Genomic DNA, 13,443 nt, shown 5'->3' with positions numbered 1-13,443 from the left:
TTTCCTGAACTCTGTTGTGCTGGGCAGTGGGCCTGGAGCAGTGGGAAAAGAGAGAACAATGTTATTCTTTTGACATTTTCAGTGCTGTGTTTGGGAAGGGTTTTATGCTGTGAGGGTTTCACTGCACTGGGAAATAAAAATGTAGAAATTGGAGAAAGAGCTCTGTTACCTCACAGATTTCCACAGAGAAAGGCTTGCTTTCCTATTAGATGTGATGTCAAGATTGAAGGAGGGAAACCCCAGTCCTGCCATGCCTAGGAGGAGTAATCCTTTAAGAGAGCCCTCACAGGGGAGAGTCACTGTTAAATGTAATTTAAAGGAAGAGGCGCAGATTTGATCTGAACCTTAAAATTCCCACTGTGAATTTCTATCTCTAACAGGTTGTTGAACAGAAATATCTTTCTATGTTACAACACCTATGCTGCTGCATATGTTTCCCTCTGTAAAGTGCTTCAAAGGAATTTACAGAGGAGAGCAGCAGCTTCCTGTATTTTACAGATAGGGAGACGAAAGCAGAAAGGAATCACTCATCCGAAACTCCCTGTTGATAATGCTAGCAGTCAGGCCTAGAACTGGTACTCCCAGAGCTCAATCAGCTGTGCCTGTCTTCAAGTTAGCAGGACTGTCACAGGGGGAAGGTCCAAAGGCTGTAATCTTTCTGAATGTCCATCTTCATGGTTTAGATCATAGAATGGTTTGGGTTGAAAATGACCTTAAGATCATCTAGTCCTAACCCCATGCAATGGGCAGGGACACCTTCCACTAGAGCATGTTGCTCCAAGCCCCTGTGTCCAACCTGGCCTTGAACACTGCCAGGGATGGGGCAGCCACAGCTTCTCTGGGCACCCTGTGCCAGCGCCTCAGCACCCTCACAGGGAAGAGCTTCTGCCTTATTTCTAACCTAAATCTCCCCTGTTTAGGTTTGAACCCATCACCCCTTGTCCTGTCACTACAATCCCTGGTGAAGGGTCCCTCTCTGGCATCCCTGTAGCCCTGTGTAGGCTACTGTGAGGTCTGCACGCAGCCTTCTCTACTCCAGGCTGAACAGCCCCAGGTATCTCAGCCTGTCTTTGTACAGGAGTGCTTCAGCCCCCTTATCATTGTTGTGGCCTCCTCTGGACTTGTTCCAACAGTTCCATGTCCTTTTTACATTGTCTTATGTTATGTTTTTAAATTGTCACTCCTCTGTTATTCAGAGGACAGCCGGGCAGCAGCTCAGCACTGCTAACATGGTCTCCATAACACTGCTCTCCATTGCAGGTCATGGCTATTGGACGTACTTTTGAAGAGAGCTTCCAAAAGGCCCTAAGAATGTGCCACCCCTCTGTAGATGGCTTCACTTCGCATCTGCCTGTGAATAAAGCCTGGCCAGCTGTTGTAGACCTCCAGAAGGATCTCTCTGAGCCATCCAGCACTCGAATATATGCAATAGGCAAGGTAACAAAAGACAGAAAGCTCTTGACCTGGGCCCCCTGCATTATAGCAGCTAGATTGGGCCAACTTAGGTGGCAGAGATCGAGTATTCTTTATCTCCTGGTTTGCCTCTGTAAACACACTGGGACCACCTTGTGTAGGATCCTTGATTTTGAAGTACAGATATTCTGTCGCATGTAATTTCCTCTGCACAACACAATAGCAGCTGGATACATGACTTCAGTTTGTCCCACTGACATCTGTATTTTCCTGCATCTTCTGTACTCATGTAACATGTTTGTCTTTTGGTACAATCTTAGCCAGTGCTCATTGCATTCAGGTGCATTCCTGTGTTCTGGTACTTTTAGCTGAGTGTTGATGGAGACCTGGACCGCTTTCCTTTGTTTGTTCCTATGATATAATTGTTTGCTGAGTATTCAGCCCTGATTTACACTAGTGTTTCAGTCAAAGTTGGCTGTTTTTGCAGATTACCATTAATTTATAGGAAGGGAGGAAAGAGAAATTGAAGATGCTTTTGAGAATTGAACAAAGGATGATAAAGCATGGCAAGCTGCAGTCTCCTGAGAGCACTGCCTTTTTGCAGTTGCCATGTTGGCATGGGCTTGAAACAAACAAACACAAAAATTATAATTCTATCTGAAATTTAGCATACAGGAAATTTCCTATTCCTTGAAATAAGATCAGCTTCCTTTATATTCTTTTAACCCCTCTCCTGTCGCACTGGGCAAATCACTTCGTCTTTCAAGGTGTCTTGGTAAGAGGGGAAGCCTGGGTGTGAAATGACTTCTTCCTTCAGCTCCACGGTGTTTTCCTGTGTATATCACATGGCAAATGTGAGATTAGTTACTTTAGAAAGTAGGTGCAATTGCATGCTGTGGTTTTGCTGCAGCTAACTTGTCCATCTGTCCATACCCTCTATGAAGAGGATGGAACAGTTGCCTTTTATAGCTCATGCTTACCTCTTGGTTTTTTCAAGATTGCAAACCTTCCTGGCAGGGAACACCTATTCACCAGTTTTTGTGCCCCTAACTTTGTATAGTGGAGTCTTTAAGCCCTTTGTGCTCATGTGTTGATATATTTCATTACATCCTTCACATGAGTGTAGGGAACTGAGGTTGTGCTGTATTTGTAACAAGGTTTTCACATAGCTTGTTCCTTTTGTGCTGCTTGTTCAGGCCATTTATAAGATGTTCTATAAATGTGTGGCTTTGTTCAGCTGTTGACTCTTGGTTTTCAAGCTGGGGAAGTGCTTAAGTGTAGAACATCCTTCAGCAGCTGTGCTTGGTCTTTGTTATTGTGGCTGAGAGAGAAGTCTTGCTTCTTGTCTCTGCGTGGCTCAGAGAGCTTTTATGAAATGTTAATCTTAGCCCCATTGTAACACAGGGGATCTGGGGAGGTAGAGGTGAGTTTGGGTCACACTGAACACTCTGGGTGTTCCCAGCTGGTGGCATTTTCCCTGGGAGCTGTTGAAAAAAAGCAAGATCAGAGTCTTAATCCCTCCCTGTAAAGAGCTGCCTGAGCCAGACACAGTGCATTAATTCATCCCTGTTAATAACAGGCAAGTAGTATCAGTGACAGGTAGTTCTGGCAGCTGGGGCTGCCTGCCTGAAAATCCCTTTCCAGCCTGCTGACATTTAAAAGCCAACAGTTAGTTTCCATTATCCGTCAGCTTTGTTTGGAACAGGATAGAGCTCCTTGTATGTCTTCTCTTCCCCCTTAAGCCCCACTAGTCAGCTCTCCAAGGCTTTTTACTTTTTCTCTCTCCTTTGTCTGTTGGATGATGAAAACAGTAACTGTTCAGGTGAAAGGGACGGGAGTTCAGCTGCCATTCAGAGCGATTGCTGTTGTAATGGGACTCCCTGTTGTAATGTGAAAGAAGGCACTAGGAAAGAGGCTGAAATAGATGGCGCTTGTTTCTTGGCCAGACTGGCTAACTCTGGGGGTGGAACTGCCTGATGAGCAGGGCTGCTCAGGTTATATCACATCTTTTCTCTGCCCTCTTAAGGTTGTATGCAAGTGGCATCAGAAAACATAGGCTGTGGATTTGGTCCATTCTCTGTTTCACACCAGGGCTTTGGTCTTCTAGCTGTTCACTAAAGGAAGCTAAATACTTCCTTGTGTGAGGAGCAAGGATGGGACTGAAGGAGCAAGAGTACTGGTCCCAGACACAGCACAGAGCTCAACTGCCCTCCCTTGCTTTGCCTGCAGACCAGGCTTGCTCCCTCACTCACCATGTGAAGGCAGTCCTATAAACTCCTTTGCTTCCTAGCATGGGGCCAGTGTCTACTGGGTGGGATGCTCTTGAAGGTGAGGAGGGATCTGAAGTCATGCTGTCCTGCTGTGGCTCCCTCCTGTCTTTGGAAGACCAGTGGCTGGTGGGTGCTAAGCACTAGCTGAAGGTTCAGTGTGTAACTGGTTACTCTAAAGGAACAAAAAGCGCATTGGAGATTTTCACTGCTGCTTGTAAGCAAGCAGGATATTCAAGTCAGTACCTTCTTATCTCTCAGGACAAGAGAAAGGTTGTGAGAACGATACTCGGCCAAGCTGCTTGGAAACCCTTTAGTTGTTTTATCAAGAGAGTTGTAACTGTGCACCACTGGTGAGACCCAAGGAATATTGCTGGTAGAAAATACAACTGTATCATGCTAGGGGGCTCTCTAGCATATATATATATATATATATATATATATGATTGTAATCCACTGTCTTATGAATAGTACCTCTGTGGGGTCCCTTTTTACCACATGCTTGCAAATAGTTGGATCAAAAAAAAAAAAAAAAATATTGCCCCAGCAAGATAATGCAGGTAAATTTGAATGATCTTGACATTAACTTGAAATACAGTGAGAGAAGCTCAAGTTATGCCATAGCTTTGACATTTTGCAGTGTTGCCTCAGGACGGGACTTACATAGAAACATAGAATCCTAGAATGGTTTGGGTTGGAAGGGACCTAAAGCCTCATCCAGTTCCAAGCCCCTCCCATGGGCAGGGACACCTTCCATAAAACCAGATTGCTCCAAGCCCCATCCAGCCTGATCCTGTACACTGCCAGGGATGGGGCATCCCTTTCCCTTGCTTCAGAGGTATTTCAAGCCCACGTGCTTTGATTCAGCTTTGTATTTCAATGGTAAATCAATATTTATGCTCTAAAGCAAAGAGTTCCTTTTTAGCTGAGAATCTGTCCTTCCTGTCTAGCACTTGCAGCTAGGAGGTTGCCAGAGGGTCTGAGATTTAGGCAACTTGACTGGGAGTAGGTGCAGGTGAAGGAGTCGGCACTGCAGGTTGCATATGCACCCCTGTAGTTTCTTAAGGCATATACTCAGTGGTCACCAAGCCTTGTTGCCATCAGTTTAAGTTTGGCGGCTGACTGCAAATTACCTCTCTCTTGCTTAAACAGAAGCCAGCTTTTGGTACGTGGTGCCTCTCTACACTGCTTGAGGGCCCCATTTTCTGTTGCTGCAGGAGACAAGATGGGTTCGATGAACCTTTATTTGTCCAGCTTATTCTACAGTACTTTCTATGTTTTTGTGCTATCCAGTTGCTCCTACCTATTTGCAGACTCAATCTCGATTTGTGAAGCATGTATTAAAGGGGCTGTTTGGTGCTGTCTTCTGTTTGGCAGGCATTGGATAATGAAGTCCCAGTGGATGTCATTCACAAACTCACAGCCATTGACAAGTGGTTCCTGTATAAGATGCGTGGCATTGTGAACATGGAGAAAATCCTGAAGGAAGTGAACAGGTAAGAAGAACCCACCAGCTTTATCCTAGGACACAATGGTCCTTCTGGGCATCCTGTTGGGAAGCCCATGGGAAGCCCTGAGCACAGATGCAGTCAATGCTAAGAAGTTTATTTCAGTGCTTGGAGTAAGCAGTGTTGTCTTAAAACCCAGTTCAATGCCTCACCCAGGCAGAGGACATTTCTGAGAACACTCTTAGGCTTGTGCTTAGGCATTAGCTGTTCCTAGGGATTATGGAAGTTCTGGTTTACTTTGGAAAATCCTCATTATATCTCTGAGACTGAGGCTGGGATTGTGGATGGCCTGCAGTGGGTAGTCTGCACTCATGTACTGAGGGCAGAGCATCCAAACACAGGATTTGTCGTCACTTACTACACCTGAAGGTCAAATACACTGTCTTTTTCCAGCCTGGCCAGCTGATTTTTAAGCTTTTCTGCCTTGCTGTGATCATGCAGTATGTGCTGTTTTGTACTTTTAAACGTCTGTAATTCCAGCCATATTTAAATATAAATCTTCTTTCTTCAAGAAAAATGACCGTATAAAACTAAGCAGGAGAGGTAGCAGTAAATTAACGTGCTGGGATGTATTTCAGTTCCAGCCTCTTGCTGACTTGAGCTTTGCTTTCATGGTTTACGAGGTAGGGAGAACCTCCTTGCTGAGTTATGGGCTGTGTCCCCGCCGGCTTTTCTGCTTCGGGTACCCCTTGTGTTAAGCACGTTTTGCCACACGATGGCACTGGGAGCGCACCGTAGCCAGTGCATCACTGAGGTGATTGTTAGCTCATCTGCTGTGATTTTTGCTTCTTTGACCAGCTGCACGTTTTTAATTAAGCAGCCCTTGCTCTTCCTTGCCCCCCGGAACAAGCTGGATGTGCAGCTAAACAAAAATAAATGTGGAGGGAGGTGGAGGAGAAGGAGTAGCTTAGTTATTTACTGAGATCTGTTGTTTGGCCTTGTGCCTGCTAACATCTGCGTCGTGTTGCGTTTATCTGGAGCACCTTAAATATATTTGTGCAGCTCCTGAGGAAGAAGATCAATATATCCAGAATCACTTTGATTTCCTTACTGTTGGAGTGGCTCTGGAATGAGGTGCTTCGGATCCTAAACCCAGTATTGCTTCACAGAGGCTAATCAAGCTGAACTATCCTATATCATTGAGGCTGCTTTCCCTTTTTCTGCAGTGGGTGACAGGCCATAATACTACTAGTAATGTGACCAGTAGATATCGTTTTTCATCCTTCTGGTGACTGGGCAGCAGACAATAGGCAGCCTGCTACAGAAAGCCCTTTTGCAGTATCCAGTCTTGCATTTGTATCATCCATAACCACTGTTGTGTCCCTTGCAAGTGGATTCATGCAGTTCAACCAGGATTGCAGACTGTACAAATTAACTTAGTCTCACTCATTTATCAGTGAAGGTTTTCACTCTCCTATCCTTACCTACACCTTCCCAAGGAAACTATCTTACCTCACAACCTCCACTGGAGGGAGGGGATGGACTGTCTGGCTGCGTTATGTTGAAGGCACATTGGCACAAGGCAAAGGGCCAGGGAAAACCACTGCTGACCTGAAGTAAGAGCCTAGTCCAGTGAGCCCCATCAGGAAACCCATCTCTGCAATAGCTGAGGGAAAGCTAATTGAATGATGCAAATGAGACTTGGCCCACACACATGCTCTTCCTGCAGCCAGCTGTTTCCAGTCCCTGGCATGCCTGGCATGAGTTTTACCTGTGGTACAGGATTATTTCCAATTGAAAAGAATGAGCTGTGACACTGTCATTGCTTTAAATCTTTATGATATTGAAATACAGTTACCAGAACCAGAACTAATTGTCCTGTTCCCAGGCACTGTTGCTGGTTACATGCTCACTCTCTGGTGAAATCCATCCCTTCCTTTTTGAGGTTTTGGTTGCAGTTGGAGTAACACCTCTGCCAAAAGTCTTGATTTGAGCCCTGCAGAGAGAGACTGTAGAGACTGATAACGAGGAGAATGTCTCTGCCAAGAGGAAATTTAGAGCTTGAACAAGTGGTTATGACAGATGGGAAAGGGGGATCAGAGGCAGGTGGAGGCCTTTGTGAGCAGTTCAGCAAGCAGCATTCACACACCGCATGCTGCCTCACATCCTGACCACATGGAGTGATTCAGTGGTGAGCAGAAGGCCTCACCAATTTGTGCAGGGAGTCTTCTTCCATGTGTGGAGGTTGTATGGGATAATGTTAAGGGGCAGAAAAATCCTTTCTGACCTATCAGTATTTGTTCTCAGTGGTGTGCAGGCAAGCCCAGTTATGTGCAGAGAGAGTAGAGACTGGGAAGGGCACCTTCTGCCCTATAGGCATTTGTCGCAGTGAACTTCTTTCCAAAGAAGATTGGACCTGGTGATGGTGAGACGATATAGTTGTCATGCTGCGGCAATGTTTCCATTTGACTCAGCCTCTGGGCCCTCTGAGATGGTGAAAGAGTTGTTTTGCGTTGTGATATGGCTGCAGGGAAGTGAATGGCCTGAGCTGAATTGGAAAAAGAAAGCCATTTTGAGAGTACTTGTGGGAATATCCAGTCGTATCTCACACATGTCAAACATCCCTCTGCTGTTTCCCCTGCAACCTGTGTATTCTTCATTTTAAGTAGAAACTTACATTGTGGGGGGTTTTGTTGTTTTCTGACCATTTACCTTCATACCTTCAGTAATGTAATGTAATCTTAACCATTACCTTTCCATCACAAACACACAAAAAAACCCACATATACCTACACACACAGAAAGAGTAAGTGCCATCCTGTGCTATAGGTGATGGTGTATGGAACAGGGGAAATGCAATAGAATATGCTGTTTTCCGGAAATTTTTTCTCTGGATTTAGCCTCACCTGTCCTGTTAGAGGATAAAAGGGGAAGGGGGAACAGAGTGGAAGGGAATATCCCTAGAGTGATCCCACTGACTTAATCACACTGACAGCTCATGAAGGAGATGGGAATTTGAACAGACCATGTCTAGCTGTCTGAGGCAGCAAGGAGGGAGATGTGACTTTAAGCTCAGGGTTATGGACCCAGTCCAGAGCAGGGCAAATTTGCAGTAGTGTCCAGTAACACCATCATCCCCAAGAGCACAGCTGAAGCCCAGACTTGGAAGTGATATCTGGGGCATATTTGACTCAAGACACTGATGGTGTGGGTGCAAGGGAATTTGCATCTGTTCTTTGTCTGCAGTGAGTATTTGTTTGCATGTGGTCATGGTTATTTTTGACCTGTTCCTGATTTTGTGATCCTTGAGAACTCTGGCTGTATCCAAGCAGAATGCATGCCAACTACCATTAAATACAGGTAATACATAGTATTATGTATTATAAATAGTTATTATATTATTATAATAATCATTATGGTACTATAAATTATAATGATAGCTATTATTATAATATTATATTATAATAATATTATATTTTATTTTCTTCTTATAAATATTATCTTTATTATTATAATTGCTATAATTATTACAATAGTATTATAAATAACGCGTAGTATTATGTATTATAAATACATAGTAGGCAGCTATGGTGAAATCATCACTTATGCCCAAGTGACACTCGGACAACTCCTTGTCGAAAATCAGTAGAACTTGTAAATCAGTAGAAAATAACGTAAAAATCAGTAGAACTTGTCCTCCTAAGTTGCTTAGGCATCTCCTTAGCAATTGAACCTGCAACTCCTTGTATTTGCCATTACTTGGGAGTTCTTGTGGGAAAAGGAGAGCTAATAGGGTCAAGTTCACTGCTGGAGAAAATCTGAGGGAAGATTGGGCTCTCTAGCAAGAGGTGTGAGTATATTGCCCAATGAGGAGCATTTCAAATTGATAAAAGGATGTAAAGTAGAATTTCAAGTGAGAAGAGAGGAGCACGATAAAGGCCCATTTTGCAGTTGAGAAACAAAACATGGAGATAATAAGCTTGCCCAAAGCTCAAAGGCAGTCTGGCAGAGCAGTGAACTGAACTCTGCCTTCTCAAATCTTAACTCTTCAAATCAATGAAGAGTTAATTCATGAAAACAGGAGATCTTCCATTTGGTGGATACCAAATTAGTCAGTATGCTAACAGTGGGAAATGGTGGCACCAATCGTGTATTGGTAACTTTATACTTTGGAGCTTCGTTTTGGAGGAGAACATGTCCTTGCTCTGTGGGCATTGAGTGAAAACACCTCCTGACCTGTGGTTTCCTTGAAAGTGCGGTCCTGAGTATTGCTCTTGTCCTGCCTAAAAAGACAGAGGTTAATAGAGGGGAAAAGAAAAGAAAGCAGGAGGTTGCAGTCCCACTTCAACCCAGCATTTGTAGCCAGGTGCTCTGCTCAGTGGCCCGTGGAAGAGGTTGCTTAGTGTGAATTCCTTTTCGAAGCTCATGTCCTTGGGTGTGTGAAAGGTGTGCTTTGAAAGCTGCTTGCTGGAAGTGTGACTTGATTTCAAAACCTGATTGTGGTGGAGTAGCCACAGAAACACGGGTGCTGGCAATAAATCCCAGCTCACACAGGGAGTAAAGGTCAGACAGGCCATCAGTAACGTGCTCTTCCACAGAGGTGGTTGCACACCCTCTTTTCTCAGCAGTGGTGTTTCTGCTGACTTGTGCGCTTTTGGGACAGGTCAGAGGTCCTAAGGCAGACCTTGTGTGAGTGTAAAGCAGAGCAGGTCCGGTGATGCTAAATGAGGCTAAAGTGACTTACACTGAGGAGCTGTCACTGGCTTATTTGTAGTACTCGCTTTTAACTAACTGGGAAGTTTACTTTTGTCTTCTTGGTGAACTGTGGGGCAGGAAAGACTCAGGAACAAACCAGGAATTCAGTACATTAGGAGAATATCAATTGAGCAGCTATTCAGCACTGTGTGTGCTTTGGGTGGATCTGACATAAGATACTTTCTATTTGTTTTATGGCTCTTACTTGGTAATTATTGCCAATGGCTCTTTGTTTTATAGAGCCATTGGTAATAATTTGTAAGTTGCGTTTTCTTTCAAAGCACCTGTACATTTGTAAAAACAGTATGCATTTTTCCCTTAATATAGAAGGCATACAGACATCACCATTTAAAAGCCATCAGGCAATCTCTGTAACCAGTATGTACAATACCAGAAGCAGGAATTGCATGACATCTCAGCAAAGACCTCAAAGCTGTCATTTGCTGAGGGTACAAAATAGGCTTTGAAGAAGCATCTATGACCTATTTTTTCACTATGTTTTGGTGTGAGCTGCTGCTTCAGCACATCCCTTAATCCTAGGTGTAAGTCATTTAGGTCTTAGGGGGTCTAAGATTCATATTACTTATATCAAGATGTCCACAATGAGATTTGTTAGCCTAGGAACCTGGATGTTGAAGATATAGAGTGCTGGAGTGATAGTTGTTCAGTGAGCAAGATTTGTTGGTTTACAGCTCCTGCTTCCCTAAACACTCTTTTGACAGCTTTTTGTCAGTCACGTCATGAGTTTCTCAGGAGGGGAAGAATGGTAACAATCTGTCTCCTTGAGAAGAGAAACAGGGAGAGAATTTATACGCCGATCTCATTATTTTAATTGTAGCATGTTCAAAATCTCGTAAAACATCAGGAGCAATCAAGGAAGCCACTAGGAGCCTTGGAGCAGAGCAGGACAATGAAGAGAAGAGGGAAAATATGTCATTGTACATAATCCAGCCTGAAATCAAGTAGGCTTTTGAAACCCTCCAGGTCTATGACTACTGAGAGAGGAAGAGCCCTCTTGGGACTGGGCCTGAAGCAGTGCTTCTTGCTTTTGGTTCACTTTGCTTGCCATAGTGAAAATCTAGTCTGGGTTTAAATCCACTCCCTCCAGCTTTAGGAAGAGTTCAGTTTAAAGCTATTGGGCTGAGCTGAAGTGTGCTCATCTTTGCAGATCCTCTGTGTGTGTCCAAGCCACATGAACTACTGCTGAGATAAACCAGAGGCGACCAGGGCTGAGCCTGTGGGCTTACTGGGCAGATGTTAACTGACACAACAGCTGTGTCCCAAAGGCTTCCACCGCAGGTTTTGGCCCTCATTTCACAAAATATCCCAGATCCTTTTGATCAAGACCCATTAACATACTCCTGAGTAATATGTGGATAGGCGTAATCTTCACAACACACCTAAAAAGAAGCAGAGCCTGACTTAGAATCATAGAATAGTTAGGGCTGGAAAGGACCTTAAGATCATCCAGTTCCAACCCCCCTGCTGTGGGCAGGGACACCTCACACTAAACCATGGCACCCAAGGCTCTGTCCAACCTGGCCTTGAACACTGCCAGGGATGGAGCGTTCACAACCTCCCTGGGCAACCCATTCCGATGCCTCACCAGCCTTACAGTAAAGAACTTCTTTTTTATATCCAATCTAAACTTCCCCCATTTAAATTGGGAGACAAGGAAAAAAGTGCTTTTTCCCATGTCAAGCTGGGCTTTCTGCTGGCATGTTTCTTTAGCATTACTGCTAAACTGGTGGATCAGATGAAAGCCAGTCAAGTGGAAGAGAGGGCTGTGCTGAAGCGAACAGGCTCTCCTGGTAATTGCAATGCTGCCAGCGTTCTTCCAGTCACTTAATGCATTTGCCCAGGTCCTCTGTGCCAGGTGAAAATTTCCTCATTGGGGGAATTTATTCCATTTCCTTTTATCATTTGTTATTGAAGAAGTGAGTGGATGGAGTTCCAGAAACGACAGGGTGGAATCAAAACAACAGCAAATCAACACTGGAAGCTGAAATGGAGGCATAAGCAAGGATTGAGAAAGGCTCGTATTGTTCAGAAACTGCAAAATGTGCAGGGGACTTCAGCCTTCTGAGGAAGTGAGCAGCCACTTAATGCTCATGGCAATGTGCAAAAGTCTGTATGGGTCTGATGCTCCAAAACATCTGACTGTCATTTTACAAAGGCAAATGCTAGGGAAAGGGAGCGCTGTAGGAGTCTGGAATCACAGCCACGTAATCGTCCCTTGTTTCAGAAGTGATTCTAAACCAGTGAGAGAGTTTAAGCTTTGGGAGACATTTTGCTCTGTGTTTGAAAAGTAAGTGACTCTCCAGGGGGAAGTGGGAGGCAGTGATGTAGGACTGGGTCATGTGTTTGGGAATAGCCAGAATTGAGAATTTTTGTCTTTTAAGCGCTGGATTTCTGGTGAGCTCTTGGAAGGGTTATTTGCACTCAAACATTCAGAGAGATCAGCCTGGTTGTGCTCTTGCTGGCTTTAGTGTCTCCAGCAAGTCGGAAGGGCTTTCTTTGAGTAAAGGCGGTGGGAATGCTGGATCTTAAAAACCACCACCTCTTAACCTCTGCGTGTCTCAGTTTTGCTATCTGTATGATAAACATCACCCTGCCATGCTGTTTGCATCTTTTCTTATATTCTTTCCATGAAAGTTGAGATATAAATACTAAAAATTACCCTTATTACTAAATGGATATTATTCAGATATGAAGATGTGTGTCCAGTACATGCAGGGGGGCAGCCTGATTTCCATACCAGTGCTGAGGGTTTGCAGCTCTCTAATCCAGTTCCCTTTAAGTGTGGTGGAACAATTCTGGTGGTTTGTTTACTCAGCCTGCCCCTTCTGGTCGTGCCTCTGAATCCCTGGGAGCTGCAGTTTCTCATCTCATGGTAGATTCTGGTTGCAAGTGCTTGGAAAGCAGCACTCCTGCGTGTTTGACTCTTGCCTGTTTTGTGTGAAGGTATTAAATAGCAAATGGAGCAAGAGAAAACCCTTCCTGTCTAGGTGCTGCTGGAATAGAGGTTCCCACTGTGTCTTTCCTATTAGCTACACTGAAAGCTACATCTCTTTACATCTCCAATCTTTTTTGTTTGTCATGCATTGGAAGCAGCAGAGGAAATAAATGTACAGTTTCATTTCCCCTTTAGGTACTCAGCTTTTCTCTTGCGCGTTGGTTGTCCTGTACAAAACCGGTTACCTTTTTGCATGGATTAGTGTCTTAACCTAATTTGTCCTGCTAGCCCAAGGCAATAGAATCATGTCACCAATCACTGCTTCTCTTCTACCCACCCTGCTGGGGGGTATGACAGTGAATGATACTCTTATAATGAAACACAAAGAAACTGAATTGAAACAAGCTGCAAATGAAGGCAATTTTCTTTCTCTGTCAGTAATCAAATGACAGCCAGTGATGTGTGTTTCTGAGGCAAAGAGTAAACTGCACTAAACAGGCTCATTTTCTTGGGGTCATCAGGTGCTCACTCATACCTAGGGAATGCTGGATCTAGGAGGGAAATCTGACGTGGCTGCATTCTTCTTAATAGCTGGTGATGGCCA

The 13,443-nt window shown here is 44.3% G+C and overlaps 1 protein-coding gene across 1 annotated transcript in view; it reads left to right on the top strand.

The window, feature by feature from the left end:
* The window catches only part of CPS1 (carbamoyl-phosphate synthase 1), a 110,901-nt gene that overhangs the window by 56,371 nt on the left and 41,087 nt on the right, over nucleotides 1-13,443 (top strand). The window contains exons 22-23 of the mRNA XM_062602193.1: nucleotides 1,261-1,437; nucleotides 5,058-5,176. Of these exons, the coding sequence (XP_062458177.1) occupies nucleotides 1,261-1,437; nucleotides 5,058-5,176 (296 nt within the window). The remainder of the gene's footprint in view (nucleotides 1-1,260; nucleotides 1,438-5,057; nucleotides 5,177-13,443) is intronic.

The sequence above is a fragment of the Pezoporus occidentalis genome, unplaced genomic scaffold (assembly GCF_034315485.1).
Source record: "Pezoporus occidentalis ecotype Australia unplaced genomic scaffold, CSIRO_AGI_Poc_V1 ctg118, whole genome shotgun sequence".
NCBI classification, from domain to species: Eukaryota; Metazoa; Chordata; class Aves; order Psittaciformes; family Psittacidae; genus Pezoporus; species Pezoporus occidentalis.
Note: the sequence above shows the minus strand (reverse complement) of the source record. Positions and strands in the feature narration are given on the sequence as shown.